Below are 26,119 nucleotides of genomic sequence, written 5' to 3' on the forward strand. Positions count from 1 at the left end.
GCTTAGCCCCCCCCCTCAAAGATCCACCCGATTTGCGTCTTTGGGTTCTAGGAACTGTAATATTTTTTAAAAATGATCTGTAGTTCAATAATTTTAAATGCCGTCCTAGGCGTGGGCCTATGTCTCCTACTCCTTGAATCGGACCTGCATGTAACAAATAATGATACTTGTTAGTTAGATCATTTTACTTGCCACGGGTGCCCTGAGGCTGATTGTTATCAACTATGCAATGAGGAAAAAATTCACATAAATCGCAAAATAAAAGTAATATTTTAATCATTCAATTGACATAGTAGAGCTACTCCGCGGTATATCCAATGAGAAGCTTTTTTGTTGGTGTCGAGAAACATTGGTAGAACGTAATTGGTAGAATGACCTGTTGTCGACAGTATTCCTTTTCTCTCCGAAGTCTTATATACAGGACATGTGTATCTACTGCCTTGCTTTAATTCAACTTTCTTTATAGGTTTGAACCATACTAATGGTAATACATCACTTAATACTTTTGGCAACTGTTCATCTAGCACCATCCTGTTTTAAGACAAATTGTTTAGTACACCGGTGTATACGTGCAGAACTAATGTATTGTAAGCATAGAACAATGTATGTCCGTGTAAAATGTTGACAATTTTTTTTTTTAAACATTTTTAATATAGAACAAAAATATAACTCGCCTAGTTCTATTCCAACGAGCGCCGTCTAAAAATAAACCGTAGCAATATACTCCGTCTTTGGGAGATGCATTGATTCGATCAGAGCGTTGAACTTGAAAATCAAAGCATAATTGATCTATCGGTATAGTGTAACGACGAGCAAAATTTTGCATTGCTCCGGTAAGGAATGCTTGTGTAAAAAATAGTCCACTTAACCAGAAATTATCTGGTTTGCCATTGTCGTACCAAACCTTAAATCAGAATCAAATATGAAAAATCAAAAATATCAAAATAATCTATAGAATAATGTGACAGTAACAGATGTATTTATGAAATCAATACATCAGTTTATTAATATGATATAATATTTTTAAAATTAATAACTGTAATCGAATTAATTTCACTATTGAAAATTATAGATTTTATTTTAAATAAACATAATATATAAAGAATGAAAGTTAAGCGTGTCGAATTGAATTATCTATTTTAAGAAAATATTGATAACACTTATGAAAATAGTTATTGTACCTACTAATCAACTTATTTTGAAATTTCAACATTTGATTCTAAAATCGAAATTTATTGACCAATTAATTCTAGTTGTTTATGCAACACGAATGGGGTACATCATTATTTTTTTACAAGTAAAACAGCATTAACTGTAGTAATTTTAATCAGAAATGATTTATTTTAACATCAAATAAATCTCATTTTTGTTTTTAGTTATTATCAAATACAATTATGAATAATATTTGTGCATTTATATTATTAATTTCCATGATGTCTAAGACATTTTTATTAATGTTAAATTAAACGTTGCATGATAGGTTTTAATTTAAAATATATTGTTTCACTCTAACTCTGTTTTAATTTTTGTAAATTTAATTTTTTTAACAAAATACATCGAATGTGTAATTAATATATTGTTAATAAATCATTCTAAACATCAAATAAGTAAAAAAAAAAAACCATTTTTAAGAAATTAATGTACACACACTCATATTGCTGCAATGACTTACTTGTAAGAAATCAAGTCGTTCAATAAAATTAGTTATATATCCACCTAAAGACTTAAGACTGGGATAGGAAAACTTTGACCAAAATGCCGGGTATTTGGCCACAGATAACGATATGGCCATGGTTTCTAGTTCAGACGTCATTACAATAGCTCCTTTGATGGCTTTTATAAGATCTTGCAAGCTTTTACGAATAATAGACAGTAGTATGTTAAAACGTTCCATTTCTTGAACAAGAACCGTGTTCATAGACTCTGTGTACAAAACGGGGTATTTTTCTGTTGCCATTTCAATATCAAAATTCTTTGGAAGCTTTTCTAGTATATTGGAAGCAATTGCTATCAATAAATTCTCAGTTGCATCAGGATCGTCACTACCACCACTGGATTCTGCAATCAATATATACGAGTCAAAAAGATGCATTGTACTCTGTAAATCACGAGTAATGCCCGAATTCAAATGCAATCCAAATACTTCTGGACTTGGGACGGCCGGAATTTCCTTGAAAAAATTAATTTATCATTTAAAGCTTTCATTTTAATTGTATGATGGTTTATTTTTTTCATATTATACTTCAATTTGTTTTATAAAATCGCTGTAATTGTTGCTATAAGGAATTCCATATTTGGAACTAATATCACAGAACAAATAATGGGGATCTTCGACTACTGACGGACAACAAAAAATAGACAAAATTGTGTTCAATGTACGCCTGTCCCAGTCATCAGTCACTCTACCACCGTAGTTGCATTCACCAGTCAAGTATGTAATAGCCTCGAACGGTATTTCGTCGAATTCGTTTATATACATCTAGAAATATTTTAATTAATCACAGTTTTATAGGTACCTAAACATGTATTTATACTTGAAGTTGTTGTATAGAAATGTGATAGTCAGATTCATTGAAACCGTATGGTATATTCCAACCGATCGGTCCAAATTTTTTTCTTTCTTGGATGACGGCATGGAAAAACGTAATGCCATACAAAAGTTTTGTGAATATGTTTTTTTTACCAACACACCCATCGAAAAACACTTCATCTTTTACGGGATAAGACTGATAATTTCTTAACATATTTGCTTGTAGACCAGTTGGAGGTTCGTTAGTCATTTTAACACCATTTTGGAGAACGGAAACTGGGAACTGAAATTATTTAATTCTCAGTATTATATATGCAAATTTAATATAATATTAGCTGTATTTTCTACTTTGTCCGATGGGTAGCTCGTCAACCACAGTCTAAATTCACTATTCACGTTTGATATATCGAACGAATCGCATATAGTTTCTAACTGTTCCATCCATGAGGTAGCTAAATGACAATTTTGTAAACAAACCCATCCTCCCGTTTTTTGTGCATTTTGTATTAATGATTCAGCTATAGGACCCTATAATTTGTTTTACATTTTTTAATACATAATTTGATAACATTTTTATAATTTACTTGTCCTTGGCCCAACGAAACACTTTGAATTGTTTCCGTCTTATCCATTTTATTTGCAAACTGTAACAAGCTTACCATAGGATCTACCCCTGGGGAGAGGATAAATATTAACGGATTTAGACAATACGAGTCATTGTAAGACTTTTGTATGTCAAATGGTGGTGGTTGAATGAAATTTTCTCCAAGTTCTGATTCAATCAATTTTATTATAATTGGTATGACTTTGTCTGGTCTAATAGTACGGACAACAAGGATGCGCTGAAAATCACTCAACTTATCGTACCAGGGATTAGGAAACGTTGAATCTTCCTGATCAGCTTGATCATAGTATTCTTTCCAGTCATTCACTTTTTGTATAAAATCATTTTTTATGCCTACAATAGTTAACAGCGTTAATGTAGCATATTTTAAAAACAATAATAATGAATATCAAAAAATGTACCTTTAAACGTGTTTAATTCATCCAAGCGACATAGCTCATCCCAATTTTTATCCTGCAACCAATTTGATGCAGGATTTGGTATATTGTTTTTTAAACCTACACCACCAGTCATAAGAAACATAAGTTCTTGTTTGTCGATCTTTTTTTCTGATCTATAATCACGAATATTGTACAATAAATGAAAATTAAAGTAAATTCATAATATTAATAACAATTACTCACAGCATTATTGTAGTACACATGATAAAAGAAAATAACGTCTTATCAATTTCGAATAATGACCGACATACATTAGTGTACAAGTTATAAGTAAATGTATTTTTGAGGGCTTCCAATCGTACATTGATTATTTTCGATTTCTTTCTAAATAAACAATTAATAATTATTATATCTTGAAACGTTTGAATTACAAATAAAGTTTTCTTATGATAGTGTAATTAAAGGATCTAAAATAAATTTATAATTATGCATATAATAATATAATTATGCATTATATAGTCCTTAAAAATATATTTTTATTTGATATTTTTTATAACATTTATTGGTTACATTATATAGTATACAGTGGAACCTCGATAAGTCAAAAACCTTGATAAGTCGAAAAAATTCTTGCGTAAACCTCCATTACTTGAAAAAAAAACTATAGATAAGTCGAACATATTGTGCTCCGAATATAGACGGATAATGACGGATAGCTTTATAAACATTTGTCTATACGTTCCGATGATTTTTTCTAATCGCGTTTATTGTGGTTATTATCGTATGTATTTATTAACCTCGGCACACAACAGTATTTTTCATTTGCATCGGTATTGCCAGTAGTGCCAGCGCTAGGGGAGGACAAGTAAGATATTTGTCCAGGGCTTCACGTTTGTTAAAGGGCCCCTGTGATTTTAAATTATCATCTTAATACCGTGAGACACATTGATATTTTATATCCTAAGACTAATGTCCAGGGCCCCGCAATACCTAGCGCCGGCACTTATTGCCAATTGCTACTTAAAAACTTTAATACATGCATACATTTTAAAAACTCTTTAAATCGATTTTTTTTTTCTAAAACCTTGGTAACTCAAAACTACTAAGGTCGAGACCTCGATAAGTCGAAAAAAATTGTATTTCCCTTAAGTTTCGACTGTATATTAATGATATAAATAACTTACATAAACCAAAAAAATATAAGTTTAGAACATATATAAGATTTGATAGTAAATATAATAACAAGCTGTTACTTACGCTGTTTCGACTGTCATAATAAATATATTGATGAACCAGGTTAAAGAATATTGATACATTGGATCAATATTAGGCAAATCAGTTATGCAGTAATAAAGAATAGAACAGTGCTTAGCTAATGGGTTATATTGTAATCTGAATTTATCAATAATTGCAACTGTTTCAACTGAAGCCGCTTGTTTCTTTATGATTTGTATAGCTAGTAACTATTGAAAATACTAATAATGAAATAATATGTATGCACAAATAGGTAATTTGTTCTAAATTTGTTTAACCTTTGCATTTTCTAAAACATCAACTGCATCCTCATCTTCTAAAATGTTTCCCGGTGCTGAAAGAATTTGTAGAATATTGTTTTCAACGTTCAAAAGTGTTTTAGCATTTTCAGCACCTTCCACAATTAATTTCTTTCTTTTGAATTCCAAATCAGGTCTGATATTTAATTTAATTTTAAGTAAAATTTATTTCAGAAATCAAATAGAATAATTTATTATGTGTAAAAGTTTACCGTTCTTTGGCCACAGCAATCCCTAAAAGTTGATCTTCTAGCCCTTCTACTGTCAATGCAAAATTGATAATAGTTACTTTGTTAAATATTTCTGGTAAATAATGAGGATTTCTTAGTTTTGATGTGATATACAATCGGAAATTTGGGTTATACTCAATGGTATTATCTCCAAGTGTAATAAACATCGTTATTCCTAGAAAATAGATAAAAAAAAAAATTGTATATTTTACTTGTTATTAATATGAATTGTTAAGTTTATTTGAAATTTTTAATTTTTGATATTTTAAGATGAAGTATAGGTTGTTTTAATTCATATTTTATTTTTTTTCTCTTAAATATGTAATGATCGTATACCTTGTCTATATATCTGCTTTAATAATATTGGATCTAAAGGAGGATCTAATTCTTCTTGTACATTTTCAATTAATATGGGTTTTCCGATTTCAATAGCAATTTCAATTATTTTCATGTAATTCGGGTTTGTCAATTTAACAATAACGATATCATTCGATTTTTTCCATTGTTTTAATCCATTTGTGAGCCTGACCTTGAGGATCAATCAGCAAAGAATATCTTTGAGATTCATCCATAATAATGGCATTGTCGATCGAAAACAAATCCATTGGTAAACCATCTATGGTCCAATTTTGAATTTTAATTGGTACACCAAGAACATTGATCAAACTGTAACTTTTTGAGCTGGGAATTTTTAAATTAAGGCATAATGTTCGCCATTCATTGATGATAGATGATCTGAAATTAAAAATTAACAAATTATGGATGAGCACACAATTTGTTTTATTTATTATTGCCAGTGGCGTAGTAAGGGTATGGTGAACTGTGACTATGCCAGGGGCGCAAATTGCAAAAGGGGCGTAAAATTGTGCAGAAGTCATTATTTTATCATATAATTAAATCGACATTTTTCCACTATACTTTTTGAAATACGTAAATTTTGTCTATTTGTACACATTACGTGTGAATTTAATGATGAAATTATAAAAATAGGGTATTTAAAAAAAAAATTTCATATGAAAAAATTATCGATGAATTTGTCAGTCATAAAGTTAGAAAAGCAAATTTTCAAAATTTAAAATTAACATTGTATTAATAAATTATAAGTATAAATTGTTTACATATAAATACATGTGAAATTAAAGGTTAAAAAAAAAATATTATGACATAAAATTATAATTGGTTAAAAAGGTAAATTTTTCTAAGTTTGCCAGTAGCATTAGTCATTTTTCCTACGCCACTGATTATTGCTTATATGAATACCTGAAATTTGACGTAAATGGAGCCAAATAAGCGATTATTCCACAAGATATGAGAATATCACCAGGTATGCAATCGTAGTTGATCTGAAGTTCATTAGCACGATCTGACCAACGATCTTTCTCACTGCCAAGACTTCCTGAATAATTATAAATTTTATTAATTATATAAATCTTTCCAGTAAATATTTAAACAATGTAAATAAACTAACTTATTAGTTTTTCAGCTTTGATTAACTTTCTTTCACATAATTCTACTTCTGTAAGTAATTTTTCTTTATTTAAAATAGTATCCGCCAAACGCTCTTTTAGGGAATCTAATCTATCCTGTAGTTCTTTTACTTCATTTCGTTTTTTTATTAATATCGCCATAGTTTCTTCGTATTCTGTATTAGCTATCTCCAATTTTTCTTTTTTCGGTGCTACGATTTTTACTACTCTATCATACATATCCAACGCAATAATCCATTTGCATAAACCTTCTGCAGCACTAGAAGCTTTGGCTACGATTGTTGGTTTAAAATGTGGGTCCGGAAGATATGTAAGTCTTATGTCATCCATAACTTTTACAGGTATGTTATCTTTATCATACTTCTTTAATTTGTCTAAAAAGTTGATATCACCTAATAAGCGTTTACTTGGGCCCCAATAATCAAGTATCTAATAAATACGTAATTTTTTTGTTTAATTTATTATACGGCTATTATTTTTGATAAATCAAACATTACATTATATCCTGGCCTTTTTGGGTCGGGGATTTTATCTGGTAATACGTTGATCATTACACACACTGCTGCCATTACAGTTTTCACTATTATAGGAGGGTTTTTCATTGATTTTACTAATGTAATATCAGACGGTTTAAGAGTATTCAAAGCATTAATTGCATCTAAAATACATGTAAATATATTAGTTTTAAAGTAAATTAATTTTTAATTGTGTACGCATGAAAATAATTCTATATAAATTATTTTAAAATAAATTTTTGATTATTTATATATAATTTTCTCTTTATATATTGTAATCTAATATCAGTTATAGTTTTTTTTTTCATGTTATATTTAAATTAATTATTGGCACAAATTCAGAATTAGTTTGATTTAAAATTTAATACTTTAAGTTAATAAAAAACAAAATAAATATTATTTTTACTGATATTATTTTGTTTTTTTGTAATTTATATTAATCGTGCAATACTTTTTAAATAATTTTTAATCCAAAAAGTATATACTTCATATTTATAATTCATTACCTTCCAAAATAGGTATAGCCAAAGCTAAGTCAGTTTCACATTCTAATTTTAATTTATTTGCAGATTCAGCTTGGACATTAGCTGCTTGTTCATCTACCTGTACTCTAGCAGTAGCTTTTTCAACTTCAACAGTTTCACGAGAAATTATTTTCATCATTTCATCAGCCTCTTTTTGAGCTTGTTTTAATTGAGGTTGAAGCTTAAATAAGTCTTCTTTCATCTGATTTACTTGTACTGTGGCATATTCTAATTCTCGAAGGCCACTGACATAACGCATTTTTAATTCCATAATTTCTTTTTGCTTAATACTAGTACAGTCAGTGTATGCTTTAATTAAATCTAGATATGATGCAGATGTAATATATGTACGACGCCGAGTGGTAGAATAAAATTCTGACGATAATTTCCTATAATTTAATATATTATATATTGTATTATACTTGTATTAATTGAATATAACTCACCTAGCATCGACATGAAACCGTTGACAAACAGTAACTGCAGACATTTTTATTTTTTCAGGAAGATTTGCATTTTTCAAGTACTTATGTGCAACCATTTCCAATGCATCTTCAGGCCAATCTTCAAACCAGTCAATCGTACAACAACTAACCATTGATGGATAAAGTCTCAGACGATTTCTAAATGAAGATCCGATTGGACTAAAGCAAAGACATAAATGCAAATTTTGTTTACATCGATTGATGAAATAATTAAAAACAACTAATGGAGCAATATCCAAATTTCTGTTTCCTCCTTGAGCAGCTAATCGAACCATCTATTAAAAATATTAAATTTAGATTGAAACATAGGAAGTGCGAATTCAAATACTTAAATCATAATTATACCTCTAGAATATTTTGTTGTTCCTCTAATGTAAATAGATTTGGAACTTCTCCTGAATTTAACAAAGCATCAATATCTTGTAAAAAGTATTCTTCTTTTATTTGTCCTTCGGCGAACAAAAAAATTGTTGGACGATTTCTTCCTCCAGAATCCTTCAATATTGTCTTCAAATCATCTCTCCATTCGTTAAACCCGTAGTTTTTGGTAATCTTCGGTTGAAAAACATTGTAACCATACATTGTTGCTGCTAAACGTGTGAGTGATTGTCGTCCTGAGCCTCCTACTCCTACTAATAATGCAGATCCACCGGATATGCTTATTATTCTACAGATCTTTGATAGATGCTCAATAGCGTACCTGTGTGTGTGTGGTCAGTAAAAAAAAGTAATAAATATTAATTTTTAATTATTATATAATTTAAATTAGTTTACTTAAACAAAACTATGTTTAATTTTGGATTATGAGTCGTGTCATATTCATCCATCATCATATGAGCTAATTCTACGAATTGGTTGTATGATGCTGGTTGTTCATACTTTTTGTCTTCTATGGCATCAATATCCAATACATTTGTAAATAAAAGATTTCTCATATCTTGGTAGATAATCGGCTAAAAACAAAAAATAATGTGCATGATTGTAATATTTTCATAAAATGTAATTAATTATTTGAGTTTAACATACAGTTGTATTTGATAAATTTTTAAAAACAACATCAAATATTTCTTTGAAATTGGAACCAACATTCAAACGAATTTCATTAAATAACCATTCTCTATCTTTATCATCAACTAGACGATCGAAAAATACTCGCATTACTTCATGTACCCATAATCTTAATAAAGTTAGAAATATATTAATAAATTTATATTTTTCTTTATAATTTTCAATTTATCAATGTTATATACTTCACAAATAATGACCGATGAGTAAAGCTTTCTTTACGAAACATGAGTATTCCATTCGTTACTTTCGAAATATCTCTTAAATTAAATAGGTAATGTGATTTATTTGGAGTAGGAGCTAATTTTTGTATAGCTGATCTATATAAATCAATTGTTGATTGAACTAGATTATCGATAATTGGTATCACTTCTAATGTAAAACCATTTCTCTGCAATTCAGTAGGAATTTATAAATGTTGAAAAAAATATAAATTTTAATAATGTTTACTCTCAATCCAATTTGAAGTAATGTTGAGAATATTTTGTTTATACTTTCATCGTCAAACGAGTTTATAGCAAACAAGCCGAAATGTCGCAGGAATCTAGCATACACATCTTGTCTACTTCCACCAGTTGGACCAATTGCAGTCAACAAGAGAACATCTTGAAGATAAACTTTGGTTGTATCCAGTAAATCGTACCAATATCCATGATCAAAATATTGTCTCAATAACTCAATTGGGGGCTGCGCTCCATATTGTTCTTTGATAGGCATATTCATGTCATCGACAAATATTACACAGACCTTTCCAATGGGTGGACCATATACACCACGTTTGCGTTTTATGAGCTTAGATAAAATTATTTCTTGAGTGAAGTTAGCTGATGTTTGAATTGTAAAAGTGACAAAAGATGGAACATATTCATCCAAGGATAATTTGTTCATCATATAATTTTTTACGTAGAAACTTTTTCCTGTGCCCGTTGGACCAAACAGTAAAAACGGTTTTCGATTAGAGATAAACATGTCAACTAAGTGCATGTACCTATGAAGATGAATAAGTTTTAGACGTATTAAACATACAATTTTTTTTTACATTATATTACCTAGCAGTGTCAAGAGTTGGTACTAAAGTTTGTTCTATATTAGCCATTTCTTCGAGTTTATTATTATTTCTAATTTCCAATAAATGTTTCCAAGATCCCTTTGATTTAAAGATAAAAACATAATCATACAACGTTCCCTCGTTGGGTATAATAATGCTTAATGGGCTTAATTCTGCTGGTGGTGTAAAATCAGGGATCTCACCCTTCCACAATTCTTTAAAGTAAAGGTCGAAGACTGGTCGTGATTTTGAATCCAACGTTCCACCAAAACCCCAAATAGAAGCATATACAAAAGCTCCTTGTAAGTAATTCGTAAAGAATTCATAAAAGTTTACGTTTGTATTGGTATCTTTGCCTGGTTGCTTGTTTGGTTTGATTGCATTTTTCAACTGCATCTCCAGTATGTTTAAAACATTTCTATGAGATATTACAAAACAAATTAGATATGAAAAAGTTAGTAGGTAGTAGATTAACTTACAAAACAGTATTGGTTTCTCCAGCATTAGTTAATTGAACACAATTACGACGCACAAAGTATAAACATGGAGGAGTTAACCAATCAAATAAGCACATTATGTCAATTCCATTTTGATCAGAAGACCAAAATTCAGGACAAGTTTTTAACCAGGATACAATTAAAGGTCTCCAACCCAAAATTGTTGGATCTAAATAAATCATTCCACAGCGAGACACAGTAGCGGGAGAAGCCTATTTTATTTTTTTTAATTATAATAATTTTATTAATAAATTATAAGTTACATTTAATCTTACCTGTGAAAGGTCCATAGCTTCAAATATCATTGACATACAGTCTGGCATAGCAATTACTTCACCAGAACTTAAGCACAATTTTTTTGTTATCATCTAATACTGTATTCATATTTTCTATCCAAACTGCATCAACAGGACCGTCAAATATCAACCACTTTCTATTTGTTGTCTCTGACATCGAAAACGTTCTATATATATATATATATATATATATATATATATCGATTGACAATTGAATATTTATTTTTATAATAGTACATAATACTTTCAACAAAATAACATTACCTAAATGTATTTGCCACAATACCGTCAGACCATTCATGTGAAACTTCATCGAAACACCCATAAAGCTGACCCATAGTCAATGATTTAGGATTAACTGTTTCATATTCAACTTTTTCTTCGTCTTGGTTAAGTTCATTCTGTAAATTTAAAGTTTCTGCGAGCAAATGAAGTAGTGAAGTTTTTCCTCCAAATGGATTTCCAATCAACATAAAACCGTGTCTAACTATCATCATTTCATATATTTGAATTAATTTTTCCAAAGAAGAGTCAGTTGGTTGTAAATTCATTCTTGTGCATATCTACAATAAATACATAATTTTACAGAGTTCAAACTCTTATATTATCATTAACTTACAATAGTTGCGGCACTAATTAAATTTCTATAGTCAGGATTTGGTAACGTTACGCTCGGAAATAAATCAGAAATAATTCCCTTAAACAAAGGAACATCTTTGTTAAGAAATTTAGCGGAATTTACATCCAAAATAGATCTGAGTAATAGTTCTGACTCATCATCGTTTGGAAACTTCATTTTTAAATTCCCAGCTGCTATAAGAACCGTTTTAACAGCACGCATACCTTTAAACAGATACAAATATTAATTATGGTTCTACAATATGAACATGATTTTTTTTAACCATAATCATAATGCGATTGAGATGACAATTGTTCGGAGCAAAGCTTGTACGTAGTTACAATTTTAACAGATAATTCTCTTGCATTCACAAATCCATATGAGTATAATGATATTTCTCCAATCAATGCATAATCCGGTACCATCATAGCCACGGTTCTAAATAGAACCTATTAAACCGCATAAAATATGTTTTATAATTGTTGTCTTCATTTATAATGATTTAAACCTTTAAATTATCAGGAAGTTCAGATCTGCCAGCGTATCCCGGATTCATAGTAATGCAGATATAACATCTTGGGTTCAATTCTAACTCTGTGCCTTCAAAATTGAAAGTTTTCAAGTTCGTTCTCACTGCTTGAACTATACATAGAATTTGTTGTGCCACTACTGATAATACTTCGATGTCAATTCGGTTAAACTCATCGAAACAAGCCCACGCTCCAGCCGAAGCAAGTCCTTTGAAAAACTACGAATACGATTTTAATAACAATTATTATTATTAATTAACGTGGTATGAAATTTTTTTTAGTTTACCTTTCCCATAGCCAAGTAATCTAGACTATCGGAGCAATTAAAGACAATGCACTGCACAGCTAAAGCTTTTGCTAAATCTTTTGTTGTTTCAGTCTTACCAGTACCAGCTGGCCCCTCAGGAGCACCATTTAAGTGTAAATGATAAGCACTAATTAGCGTACGGTAACATCTATCCGTTAAAGGAGTGATTACAAGTCTTGGCGTATTTCCAAGGTATTCGTATGCATAATTTATAGTCGCGTTTGTAATACGAACTAAGGTATCATTTTCCCAGTAATATCTGAACATAAAATATAGTTATAATAATTAAAAACAAAAATGCTTGTAGAATTTGATACCTCAACTGACTAAGCCATTTAAAGTCCATATGATGAGTAACGTTATTGTTAGCCAAATCGTCAACAACATCTCTGCCATGAACATCCAACGTAACCAACGCACTTAGTGATATTCTTGTTTGCTTGCTCAATTTACTACGTACTAAATCCACAATATCATTTAATTGGTTCTAAAACAATTTAGACATAAAAACCAAAATATTTGTGTTTAAGAGCCAAGAAGTACAGTCAAAAATTTATAGTAAGTTCGCATTTGATCAGGTTTTCCCATATTCAGTACTTCATGAACTTCAGTTGTCCAAAATATTTGACCAACACATAAAACACTTTGACCTGGCCATTTTTGTACCCACAAGGTTCGTTTTATTGTTGGATATTCAATAAATGCATTTTCAATAGATATTCTAATTGATATAATCATTTGTTCTTCTACCTATATAAAATAACAATAAAAAAAAATAAATATAATTGTAAATGGATTCCGATATTATTTTCATATTTCTTAAGTATAACCTGAAGGAGCCACTTTTCTACGCTTCCACGGGCTTCTACAGTAGAAATATATTGGCTTAAAGCAATTTCTTCTCCTTCACTACTTAACATTTTCAAAATGTCCAAATTCTCATTAAACTCAAGTTTAGCTATTCCCTCAAAGCATTTTTTTAAATGAGGCTGAACTTTTTTGGGATTTTTGGTCTCTGATAAGATTTCTAACATTTCGTCGTTTGAAAGAAAGAAAAATCTAAATTCGGATAGTATTTCCATCAGTTAAACCCTGTATAGGTTGTGCAGTTGATTTTAATTTTACCTTGGAAAGTATAAACGTTTGTTCTCCAAGTAACTATTAACTCCTGAGTTAATAGTTTCCATCAGCTCCATACAATGAATCAATGATTCTAATATGCCTTCCTGACCAATACATTTAATAGCTAATGGATCTACATCTATCAAACCTAAAATTTTTTTGATAGTCACATTTATTTCCTACAAATTACAATACAACATTTATAAACAAATAAATATAATAATATACAGATAAATTAATTTCGCTTATTTGAGATTTCTTACATTAAATAGTGCTCCTTCTTTGGGCATCTGAGCAACTATATCTTTGGAACTAAATATTGGCATAAGGTAAAGCCATTGTATCTGCACTTTTGTCCACTCTTCTAGTGTATTATTCATACGATTAACCGTTTCATACCATTCTTTTATTTCCTCTCTAATAGGTTTAACAAAGGCTGATCCACGGATTGATATAGTCTTAATCAGATGATCATCAAGTACTGATTGTATATCATCTACTCCAGATAATATATTTATTTTTGTATCCCTTAAATATACAAAAATATATAAACGAGTGGCGTCAATTATTTATAGTTAATTTAAAATTGTAATAAATTATACTTGTATGGGCTAGTAGATAGTATAATGGAAGTCCAATCTTCTTTCATTTTTTCCAACGATTTTCTTAATTGTTCTTCTTTAGTGGCACTTATGCTGATGACATCAAACCTAAAAAAATATTGGTTAGTTATTAATAGTAATTTAATATAGTTTAAATTTAAGATCAGTATTCATAAATATTAACATGAAGAATACGATGTCTGGGTGTATATTGCTGACAATCTCAATTTATAATGATTTGATTAATTTATGCATCTATTTTATTACTATAGTATTTACTATTTAATGTAAAAAAAAATCATTAATGTAGGTATTGTATATTTATGATGGAACAAGATTAGTTTAATAAGTCAGTTTTACATAAATCCTACTGAATCTTTATATAATTTATGTCCATTTTATTAAATAAATAGTAATAATACTTATCTAATTATGATGAAGTATTGGAAATTATATTAAAAAAATAAAATTGAATGTTTCAACAAAGAAATGATTTTAATTTCATTTGAGCATACGTATGAAAAACATGAGAAAAACTTATATTCTCCAGTGACAGATAAAACCATATTATAAAACGAATAAATTGTATTTATAAAAATTATAACTATTGCAAATTGTAAATTTGTAAATTATTGTAAATTATATATGCATTATACACAATTTGAATAATATTAAAATACATAAAACAAGTTAACTAAAATTAATAATAATTATTGATTCATATTGAATTATAGTAAAAGTTCTTGAACTTTTTCTTGAAATTATCATAAATACGTTCACAAAAAATGAAATAATGTAACTTACTGAGGTAGTTTGTCTTCTAGTTTTAAATCAATCATTTTTGTAAGTGTTGTACCAGCATTTGGAGTCAAGTCAAATCCAATTAATTCAGACATATCTGCCCAATGCCGTTCTTTTAAATCTGGATTACACATAATTCCAACAATTGGCATGTATTGCTAAAAAAATATAACATATTTCCTATGTAGAATTTTCGTTCTCTCATTTTCATTATTTTTTATTTTGATATAATATTTGTTTAATCTAAATGATTAGATACGAGTATACAAACCCTGAACTCTTTCATGCTTTCTATTGTTTGTTGTGCTATTTTTAAAGGCGCCGGAAACTCGTCCAATTCAGTACCACCTATTATACCCTCATATTTTTTATTAGTATTTTGTGATAACATTTCTTTACATTTGATTCTCAAAGACTTTTGCTTTTTCATTGCTTCCCTATGATAAAACAAGAAACGATTCTCAAAATTAGATTATATTTCAAAACGTTCTTAATAATTACTTATAAAAGTCATCGAAGACTATCTCCATTTCAGGTAAACTAAGATCGTCAAAATCACCATGCATCCACGCATTGTACTTCAACAACCAAGTATAGGAAAATATAATAATATCGACTAATGGTTCAATAAAATTCTACGGGAATTATTTTAACACATATTAAATTAATATTGTAAAAACCATAAAATATTTAAAATTTTATAAGATAAAAATAAATATTATTCATCTAAATAAAAATTGTAAAAACAAATTAAATTCGTACTTTGATTTCAGCAAGTTCTTTAAATTCGCTAATTGGCTTGTTAAATAACTCTTCTTCCCTATTAACCCATGCAACCCTAGCATCAAATGTTTCTATTTTTCTATGTATATCACTAATAAACTGCAAATAAATTAGTTGTTATAACAATACAGAAATAAACTGTTCATTCTAAAATGTTTACCAATTTATATTCGTAGAGCTTGTCAATTTGATCGATATTGTTCAAGAACGTAAGGTTTGGTTCAAAAGCGTACAGATCATAATTTAAAGAACTGATTTCGTCTGACAATGCGACTTCTGCGTTTAATTTTTCTACTTCGTATAAAGTAGAATATTCAACAAAAATCGGTTTTACGTCTCGTAACCACTTCATTGAGGACGCTTGTGCATCCCAAAATTTTTGAGGCAACACAGCGTACTGAGATACGTTACATGCAACTTTACATAAATCTTTTACTGTTTTAGTCATATCGGCCATAAACTTGGTAGCAGCGTACAACATGTAATTTCCCAGGGCAAAAAACTCTTCGGTACTTTTCGTTTTAGTAAAAGCACGTGAGGCCATTTCTTTGAATTCATTACACAAACTAAATAATCATTTTTAATAAATTTACTGTAATAGGTAGGTAACATGGATGCCATAAACTATCTGAGTAAGTGAATGTCTTATGCAACTTTAATATGAATAGGATTTTACTATAAAACTGTCGTTTAAATATACATAAAAAAAATCTTACATTTCATGATTTCTAATGAACTTATCAATAAATTTTTCAACGATATGTTCTATATAACTTTCAGTTAGATCCCGCAGGTAATTCTTCAAATCCACTTGGTCCATACTAAAATATATTATGATGTTACATCTTAAGTATAAATTAAAAACGAGCTTTTATTTTTACTATCCAAGATCCAAAATCCGATGGTCAACTAATGCATTAGCATCATTTTTATACTTTTGAAATAACTTCAACATTTCTATCATATCGTCGTACGTATTATCCCTCTGTAGATATGTAAAAAGACTTTGAGGCTGGTTTTCATTTATAACGTAAAAGAAATTATTTTCTGTAAATGGTCAATATCAGAATAAATAATATTTCATAGTATTTTTTCGTCTCACCCATTTTTTTCAAATATTTTGTTACGTGTTCGTACATCATATTGATATTTAACTTCAATATATCTTTTGACTTCGATAAATATTGTTCATCACGCCTAATAAAAATTAAATCGGAGGACACGGGATTATGAAAATTTAACTCTAAAGATTTTAACCCTCTGACTGCTGTATTGATCTGAATAAAATATAATTAATAATACATTATATTATATGATATAAAATTATAATTATTATTAGAATATATTATATGAAAATTATACACTAATTATTAATACATTATTTATTAAATATTTGAACCAAAGCAAAAAAACTTTAAAACTTGTTCTAGGTTATGACTATTTTAATAAAACAAATTTAACGGTTCAATTTTTTTTTTTTTTTTGAATGTACACATATATTGCCTTTTCTTTGAATTATACAAGTAACCTACGTATAAATAATCGATTTTTTTATTATTCAAAACAGTAACATTCTAGATTTCTAGTCACTTCAATTTACAGCAATTATTTATTCTAATAATAATATACTAATGAAATGTAATTTTCCGATTATATTTAATAAAATGTAATAACTTATTGTAATGAGTGGCAAAATTAAATTTATTAAACACGTTTGTATTCTATTTTGAAATAGTTATTATAAAATAAATGTTCTAATTATATCGCATACAAATATAAAATTAATACCATAATCGATTAATGAAATTTTTTATAATCGTATTTAATTAATGTCAATTTATTTTTAATGGTGTTCTTATGGTAAAATTAATATTGATATTTTTACTCACTAAATTTAAAATTGAATGGTATTGGCCCCATATTTCATCCACACTTGGTGTGCTTATACATTTACAACCATCAAAATGTAATGTAAAGCATAGTTTAGGTGTTGTTTCCGCTGTTCCTAATACTTGTACTACGTGATCAATTGATTTTGAAATCAAACTTTCCATCTTTAAATTGAAAATAAATTATGTTTACCTTACCATGTAACGTTGTCAATTTCGAAATTATTGTTTAATTAATTTTATGATATAATTATTTAAATTAATTTTTTACCTATTTTATTAAACAAAGAGTTAACTAAGAATAATTATGTAACATTAAAATAAAAGAAGAATTTAATTAAATTTAAATAATATTAACATTCACAAATATCGAAACGATAATTTTCAAATTAGTGCAAAGTAGATAAATTTAAAATATCATTCATAGTATAAATATTTATAATATCCTATCAGTGTCAAATATCAGTCCATAAACAAAAATAAAATAAGTTATAAAAAAAACAGGATTGATAAAATTTTAGGTAGTATTTTATGTAAGTACCCACTTATTACATTATAACTCATTAGTTAATTGTATTTTTTTTACGCATTTTTCATTTATCAAGTATTTTTAATAAATTGTGTTTAAACTCGGTTGTCGGCGGTTTATCTTTCCGGCCTGAACAACAGTCCTGAGAGAAGAAATTTCAATCCCCAACCAATTGTTTCAAAAAAACATGAGTTCCAATACAAAAGAACCTTATCTTACTGTACCCCTACCGTATGGTACATCAATCACATGGAGCTAATGCCTCTAGTTGTCGAAGCTCTCTTATAAATTTAAAAACTAATAAATATATCATGTTATGTTACCTATCGATGTCATACAGTGCAAAAATATGACATTATTTGTATCAGTCTTATGTATGATAATGCACAATTTTCGTTTTAAAAAATGGTCAGTTCTATCATTACCTAAAGAAAAAAGGTTTATTTGTCTCCTGAACCAATTACCTAAATATCAAACAGTATGTATGGTAAATACCGTACATGTATACTTCCGTTTTTCGTATACTGATTATTACTTTATTTTCTGTCATGTTATACGATTATAAAAACAAATTAAACAGTTACAAGCTTACTTCTAACCGTATGATGCTTGTAATACATGCAATAAAATGTGGAAGTGTCGATGATGTCATGCTTTGTACAGATCTTTTAGATAAAGCTAATAATACATTATTATACCAATCCGTAGCCAAATACATATCTTGTTTTTGGAAATCAGTTTCTAATTTTTTTATAAATGTACCAATTTCTTGAAAAATTTTAACGTCCCTAAAAATAATTCCAAGCTTGCCACCTTATTTTTAATTAATTTAAAATAATCAATTATGTATATTACGTATAGTTCTCTACTGCAATTAATGACTTGGGAATTTGAAAGTCTTTACTAAATAAAATACGGGCTACAGTTTGATGAACTGTGTATAACTGTTTTACCAAAAGATTTTTGTTTTTCAAAAACAATGGATAATTTTTAGTTTTTCCTCCTAAACTACAAAAACAAAATAAAATTTGAATTTAATACTAGGTATACCAAAAAATATGATCAATGTAAAAAAATTACACTTTTTTTAATGGTTTTCTTTGTGAGCATTTTTGTATTATGTTATTAGAATCCGTGATAGGTTTAACAGTAGTATTGACTATGAATTCGTGCATATTTTTAGTATAATTGGTTTTCACAACGTCTATCAGGCGTTCCATATTTAATATTCGTTGACCATGTGGTACTGAACTCTATCAAAGTAAAAAATATTTAAAAAAAAAATAAATAAATAAATATTATTTATGAATTTGGAAACACCGATAAAGCGTAATTATTAATTATTATAGGTACTTTGATTATATTTTCTATCCAAGATTTGTTTATTTCGAAGGGTTTTAAATTATTATTTAATGTCATTATTAATTTATTATGACAACAATTCTGAGGCAATTTAAATCCTCTTTTATGATCAATATTCTTGGATGCTATTGCAAACGTACGACTTTTTTCTTTTTCAGCTTGGTCGCACCTTAATAAAAACAAAAATATTATAAACACTTCTATAATAAATCACAATGGATTAAATTTACGCATAGTTTGCTATCAAAGTTCTGCGATCACTGATTGAGTGGTGGTATTTTTTCACTCTTTTCTTTTTGTTCAAGTATTTCGTAATACTAGGAGTTTTTGGAAATTTCGGAACAACTATTTTTGCATCCAACACCTCAACAATATTTCTATTGTTGCCGGTCAAATTCTTATCTCTAGTTGCTTTCAATGATTGACTGGGTGGTAAAAAATTATCTTCATCCATTGTGATTAGTATAAATGTAATTAATTTTAACCTTCAATCTACAACATTTGAACGCTACGAATTAAATGTGACACTTTTAACAAATTCAAAACTTCAAAAGTGTCTAACTAATAAAGTGATTATATTATATTATATTATATTATATATATTATATACGAAATTTAAATCATGTATATTTATATTTTAGAATTTTCATAGAACAATATAAATGAATAAATAAACAAATATAAATACTTATTTGTAGAGTTGAATCATGCAAGCAGACAAAAAAACTTTTCACGCTTACATTAATCACTTATTTAATGAAATAACGATAAATGTAAGATGATTCACTTTTTGTAAGCCAGAAATCTAAAAAAAAATGAAAATTTTAGATAAAAAACCTATCAAACTGTAAATAAAAAGTAATAAAATATTATTGTGGAGACGAATAGCATCTCATAGTAACCAATATAAATACAGTTTCTTTTTATTTGGGTTCTGAGCAACAATATAACGATTTTACAACAAATAAAATACAAGCTAGGATTATTTTCAGGTTATATTTAACATAATAACATAATAATAACATAAATCTATTAAATTAAGCACATACACGTAAGTATGAGGTAGTAAGTACTTACGTCTACGTAGGCGTAAACTGGGGGGGGCAGTCGCCCTCCTAAAATAAATTAGGAGAGGCAGTGCCTCCACTGATATTTAACATACCTTGTTTTAAAATAAGTACAAAACAGCTGATTACAGCTAATACTACTCGTATAATATATATTTTTTTTTTTAATTTTAAATTTTCGCTTATCTAACATAATGTAAAGGCGTGTACCACATGAGCACGCGCCGAACATGCAATGCAACGTTACACACGCCGCGGTGCGGTGTGATTCTTAATTTGCTACGAACGCGCGCGGCGCCAATGATCCACTGTCGACGCGCGCAGTTTGCTGCGAACGTTTTCGTGCGTAGTTCAGATTCAGAGCAGCGAGGGCGTTTCGACGATGATAAAAATACGTCCGCACTGCACCCAACGATTACTTCGTGTTCGTCGGAAAAACCGATAAAAACTAGTTTAAACCCGCGTTGCAGTAACGGCGCGCGTTTCAAGTACCGTTTGCATAAGAATCCAGGTGTTTACGGGCCGAAGCCCAGTCAGACGCGCACCTGAGTGTTATCTCTTCAAGAGCACGCGTCCCTAATGAGTCGGCGATTCGCCTGACCCGGGCGGTTTAGCGCCGCTCCCCGCCGAACTGCCGACTTTCGTACCGTTAAGCCCCGAAAGACCCCAGGCGCCCGGTGCTCCCCTGGTCCTATCCAGGGATGCCACAACCCCGTCGAGTCCAACCTCAAGTCCGCCAAAGCAGGCCTGGGCGCGGCGGGAAGACGCGTAAGACACACGCCACTCTGGGCTAACCGCGCCCCCCGACGTACCATTCATATTACGTGTCATTGGTAGGACAAGCGTCGACGGCGGCCAATCACCCCGCCGTCTTCCGTATTAAAGGGGTTTATCGCCCAGCTGCCGCCACGACTCGCGCCTTCAAAAGAGGAGCGAGACCGACTCGACGCGGTTTCTATTCACCGCGCCGTTCCGGGCCCGCAACCCCTAAAGGAGTGCGAGGATTACGTGAGACGCAACCGGAACGCCCGTAAGAACGGATGCCCGACCTGCCGGAACGGTTACACCGACAGGCCACCAGCCCCCGGCGAACCGGGTTCGGGTCATTTTGATTGCGCGGCCGCTTCGGAGTTCTTGGCACACCGCGAATTTTACGCACCGATCCCGCATAGGCTCCCACCGCGAGCCAACTAACGCGCAAGTACATTGTCCGGGCGAAGATTTCTAATATTTCCTTCGTTTCCCCTACCACGAAGGAATGTTTAAATACTGCTATCCGCAACCCGCAGACCCGATCTAGTAGCATGTACCGCTGCTTCAAAACCACGACTAGGCCGACAAGACCACGAAGGAACGGGGACGAGCCCATTCCCTTAGCCATGGTTTCGCTAGATTACCGTCTGCATCAGTGGTTCTCAACCGGTGTGCCGCGAAAAATGTTTGATATTTGAAAATACCGATCGATAAAACTGTGACGGTTAAATGTCGATTGTGCAGATATACATGTAGGCAGTGCTCGAATTGGGGGGGGGGGGGGGGCCCGGGGGGGGGGCGCCCCCCCACTTTTTTTTTTTTCTTTTGCGTCCCCCAACTATATTTTTTCACCGGAAGGGGGGGGGGGACGCCCCGTTCATCCTAATTGATGTCCAAAATAATTTTTATGTGAATTTAAATTTGTGTTAATTTGAAAACAAATTTTACGATTTATAATATTAAAACTATTATTATAATTAAAGATTATATGGTGGTTATGATAAGGAACAACGTCGTCATTTCTGGAAAAATAAATAGTAATGTCTGTGAATTTGGTGTACTATACTTTATACATTGTACGGTTTGTTATTACTATTGGCGATCGACGCTTTCGTTATTTCGGAAAAAAATAAATGCCTGCACCACGACTTTAGACTAATCTTCTAAAAAGCTGTGGCCCGCACTAAAGAGTAAAAATAGATAAAAACAAAAACCAAATATATGATTATATTATTTGATTCATGAGACTGTCTAATCGCCTACAATTATGTTAATTATTATATTATTTTTATTTTCTATTGTAACATGTAGGATGTTGGTATCGCTATCAAAATATATTATATTTGGAATTTATATATTTGTTTGGCTGAAAAATGGTATTCAAAATATATGTATGGTTGGCGGAGAGGACAGGTGAGGGACGAAACCCCCCACGGGTTTGTGTTAAATAATTGCGCACGTGAAACTCAGTTTTCAAATCGTTGAACTGAGCTCCTCTACTTAATTTTTCTCAATTCGAGCACTGCATGTAAGTAAAATGTATAGTGTGCACTGCACGGTTTTAACCCTACTGGATTTGGCGTAGCCAAAGTTCTTGTTGTTGTCCAGTGCATGAGTGTGCCGCGAAAACTTGTCGTGTATAATACTGAACAAAAAAAGGTTGAGAACGATTGGTCTACATGAACGAGCATTGCGTGTTAGGCGCGCTCGTGTGTACACGCCTTTAGAAAATTAAATAACAATTAAATAACATTATATAATAATATGTAGGCAGTAAAGTACGTCTGCCTAATTTTACCATGGTGTTACTGGGAAGTATAAATTATACACCCATGTAAAGGTATGAGGGATTAATTCATAGAATCAATTTGAATCCGTTTTCAAATTCTTAAGCTAATAACAATGTAAAAAAAAATTAATTTATAGTAAACAATACTTTAATCAATTATTGATTGTACGGAAAAGTCATTAAAATTGTTTAGTATTTGTCAATTTTCGTTACATGCAAATATACAATATTATTCTTTAAATGTCAAAATATAAATATAATATTTTAAATTTTAAAGTGGATTACACTCTAGGCGATTCGAACGCACGTCTCTATGCGTTTCGAACGTCGCGATTAATTGCTCAAAATTAAACATGTACTTTTATATGGGTTCATTCACACACGTAAATGAGACGCGCGTTCGGTTGCGTTCGGACGCACTGAAACGCTCATGTTTAATTTTGTGCGTTCGGTCGCGATTTGCAGCTATAATTAAACATTATTTTCCCAATGTATTTCCAATGCATTTCCGGCGATTTAAATACTGCGATTGCCCCGCATTCATAATTTGTCTACGACAGTTGTCGTATTCGTATACTTATATTTTACGAAGTTCGTTATTCTAAGTTGTTACTTGTTACTAGTTAGTCGTTGTTACTTAAATATTTAGCATTTACATATTTGTACCTACGTAGGTATTTAAAAATTGTCAAATATGTTTGACAATGAATCATTTATTAATGAGGTATCGAAGGAGGAATCTATATGAAATATAGGTAAGTTCTTTTCATTAACATATTTAATTATTTGAATTTCGAATCTAACTAACTTAGTTATTCTCAGAGGCGTATTTACATGTTTCCCATGTGTAGGCCGGTGGAAAATTGTATACATTTTTATTATGTAAATATATATTATATAGTATTATATAATATAATATTATATGGTACTTGTTTGTTATCGCCCCGCCAGTGCTCCGTAAAAAATGTATTGCCCCGCCATCATTAAATAAAAAAAATAATACAATAAATATAAAAACTATTCAAATTTTAAAAATGTTATATAATTATAAATTAAAAAAAATATATATTAAATTACAAAAGAGGCCAGAACTCTGAAATATTTTTTAAAATACCTTGAAATGCATCTTGTTTCCCGAGACGTGTTCTTCACATAAATTCAGCCAAAATCCAATATTATTTTTTCTACGCACAAATAAACTTTCATCTATTTTGACAATAAGACTGGGGCCACCAATTTCTTCATAGTTATTTTTTAATTTCCATACACATACCTCACGTAGATAATTGCTCCAATCGACCACAGCGTTTTGTCCCATTTTAAGTTCACGTTTACAAAATGTTACTGATGACATTTCTCGGGCCCAGTAGTATATGAAATAAACAATAGTGTATTGTTAGTCTAGAACCAATCAGCCAATTATTCACTCTTAAACCCTTTTCCTTCCTGCAACTTCTTTTCTGACACCGCCATCGCAATCCCTTAATAAACATTATATGTCCATTTTCACACATTTCACTAACTTTAATTACATTATTTTTTTGTAAAAATGCAATTCCAGTTTCGTCGTTGAAAACAACTGTAAGTAATTCACTAAAATTCATTTTATCGTTTAAAATTTAATTTTATATAAAATTCTGAACAAAGTAGTATAATAACGAAACCTCGAAAGTCAGTAACGCACTAAACTGTACGTACGTATTAAACGTAGATATTTCCAAAATATTTCCTAAAATAGATCATCTATCACGAGTTAAACACGATAATTGTGGGAACAGCGTAATATATGATATATATCTATACGGCGGGGCGATAATAAATAAGAGTGGCGGGGCGATAAATTTTTTACGGAGTACTGGCGGGGTTAAATATATAAATACGCCACTCGTTATTCTGAGTATGTACACCGTGTAATACGTCATTCATCATAATATTACATATTCAATGTATAGAAAATAAGTTATACCATGATAAGAATGCCAAACATGTCAGTTGGACCAAGGTGGCCAGAGCTTCTATCAAAGATTTCGACGAGTTTGATGACATTTTTAAAAGCGTCATCCACGATGGGAGGTAACAGAAGTACTAACTTAGTATACAACAAAATACAAAGAATTTAATGGTTCAAATAACATTTGCCACGCTTTTTATTTTTGAGAAACGCACCAAATTGTCTAGTGTAAAAGCACAGTGCGATTTCAAAACGCAGAAAAACGCATCGACACGCGTCTAATGTGTAAGGAGTACGCGTTTGCGTCTTGAAATCGCGACGTTCGAAACGCACGAAGACGTGCGTTCGAATCGCCTAGTGTGTAAAGGTGCGTACTCACGAGCGAACATTGTGCGACGTTCGAAGTGAGCTCAATCGAACGCGAACGAGCACGCATGAGCATTCGGACGAATTCTGTTTGTTCGTGTGGACACATATTGTATGTGCGACGCACAAAATATACTATGCGTAGCTGTTCGGGCCCATTCCAGAGTAGAGTACAGTAGTCGTTAACATACTTTAGTATCGAAACGTAGTGTTTTGGTTTAAATACAAAAAAAGTGTCACAAAAACAATTTTTCAAGTATAACAATTATTTAATTATTATTTTATTGGTGAATTATGAGTAATCATTTACAAGTTGCAAGTGCAGCATTTATTGTAATGCATGAACTTATGAAAATCAAAGAAAAAAAAGTTCGACGTAAAAGACGTTTTTGGAGATCAAAACTTTACATCGAT

The 26,119-nt window shown here is 30.5% G+C and overlaps 1 protein-coding gene across 1 annotated transcript; it reads right to left on the minus strand.

Annotated features, from left to right (window-relative positions):
- Positions 1–218: 218 nt before the first annotated feature.
- Positions 219–17,138, minus strand: LOC112691180 (dynein heavy chain 7, axonemal-like). Its single transcript, XM_025565335.1, is given in 47 exon segments — positions 219–531; positions 675–904; positions 1,673–2,170; positions 2,243–2,479; positions 2,535–2,813; positions 2,879–3,058; positions 3,115–3,488; positions 3,557–3,708; positions 3,779–3,919; positions 4,793–4,998; positions 5,068–5,224; positions 5,301–5,493; positions 5,655–5,808; positions 5,810–6,053; positions 6,579–6,714; positions 6,787–7,234; positions 7,303–7,463; positions 7,827–8,233; positions 8,291–8,604; positions 8,675–9,029; positions 9,104–9,282; positions 9,356–9,506; positions 9,580–9,785; positions 9,845–10,382; positions 10,444–10,860; positions 10,922–11,151; positions 11,215–11,298; positions 11,300–11,402; positions 11,500–11,798; positions 11,855–12,078; positions 12,138–12,303; positions 12,363–12,602; positions 12,671–12,950; positions 13,009–13,178; positions 13,235–13,441; positions 13,522–13,750; positions 13,817–13,992; positions 14,077–14,341; positions 14,416–14,523; positions 15,220–15,374; positions 15,488–15,653; positions 15,718–15,851; positions 15,979–16,098; positions 16,160–16,565; positions 16,716–16,820; positions 16,881–17,046; positions 17,102–17,138. Coding segments are annotated over 47 exon segments (10,686 nt in total). The 3' UTR covers positions 219–272.
- Positions 17,139–26,119: the final 8,981 nt, after the last annotated feature.

Source organism: Sipha flava, unplaced genomic scaffold (genome assembly GCF_003268045.1).
Source record: "Sipha flava isolate LNK unplaced genomic scaffold, YSA_version1 572_pilon_pilon, whole genome shotgun sequence".
NCBI lineage: Eukaryota > Metazoa > Arthropoda > Insecta > Hemiptera > Aphididae > Sipha > Sipha flava.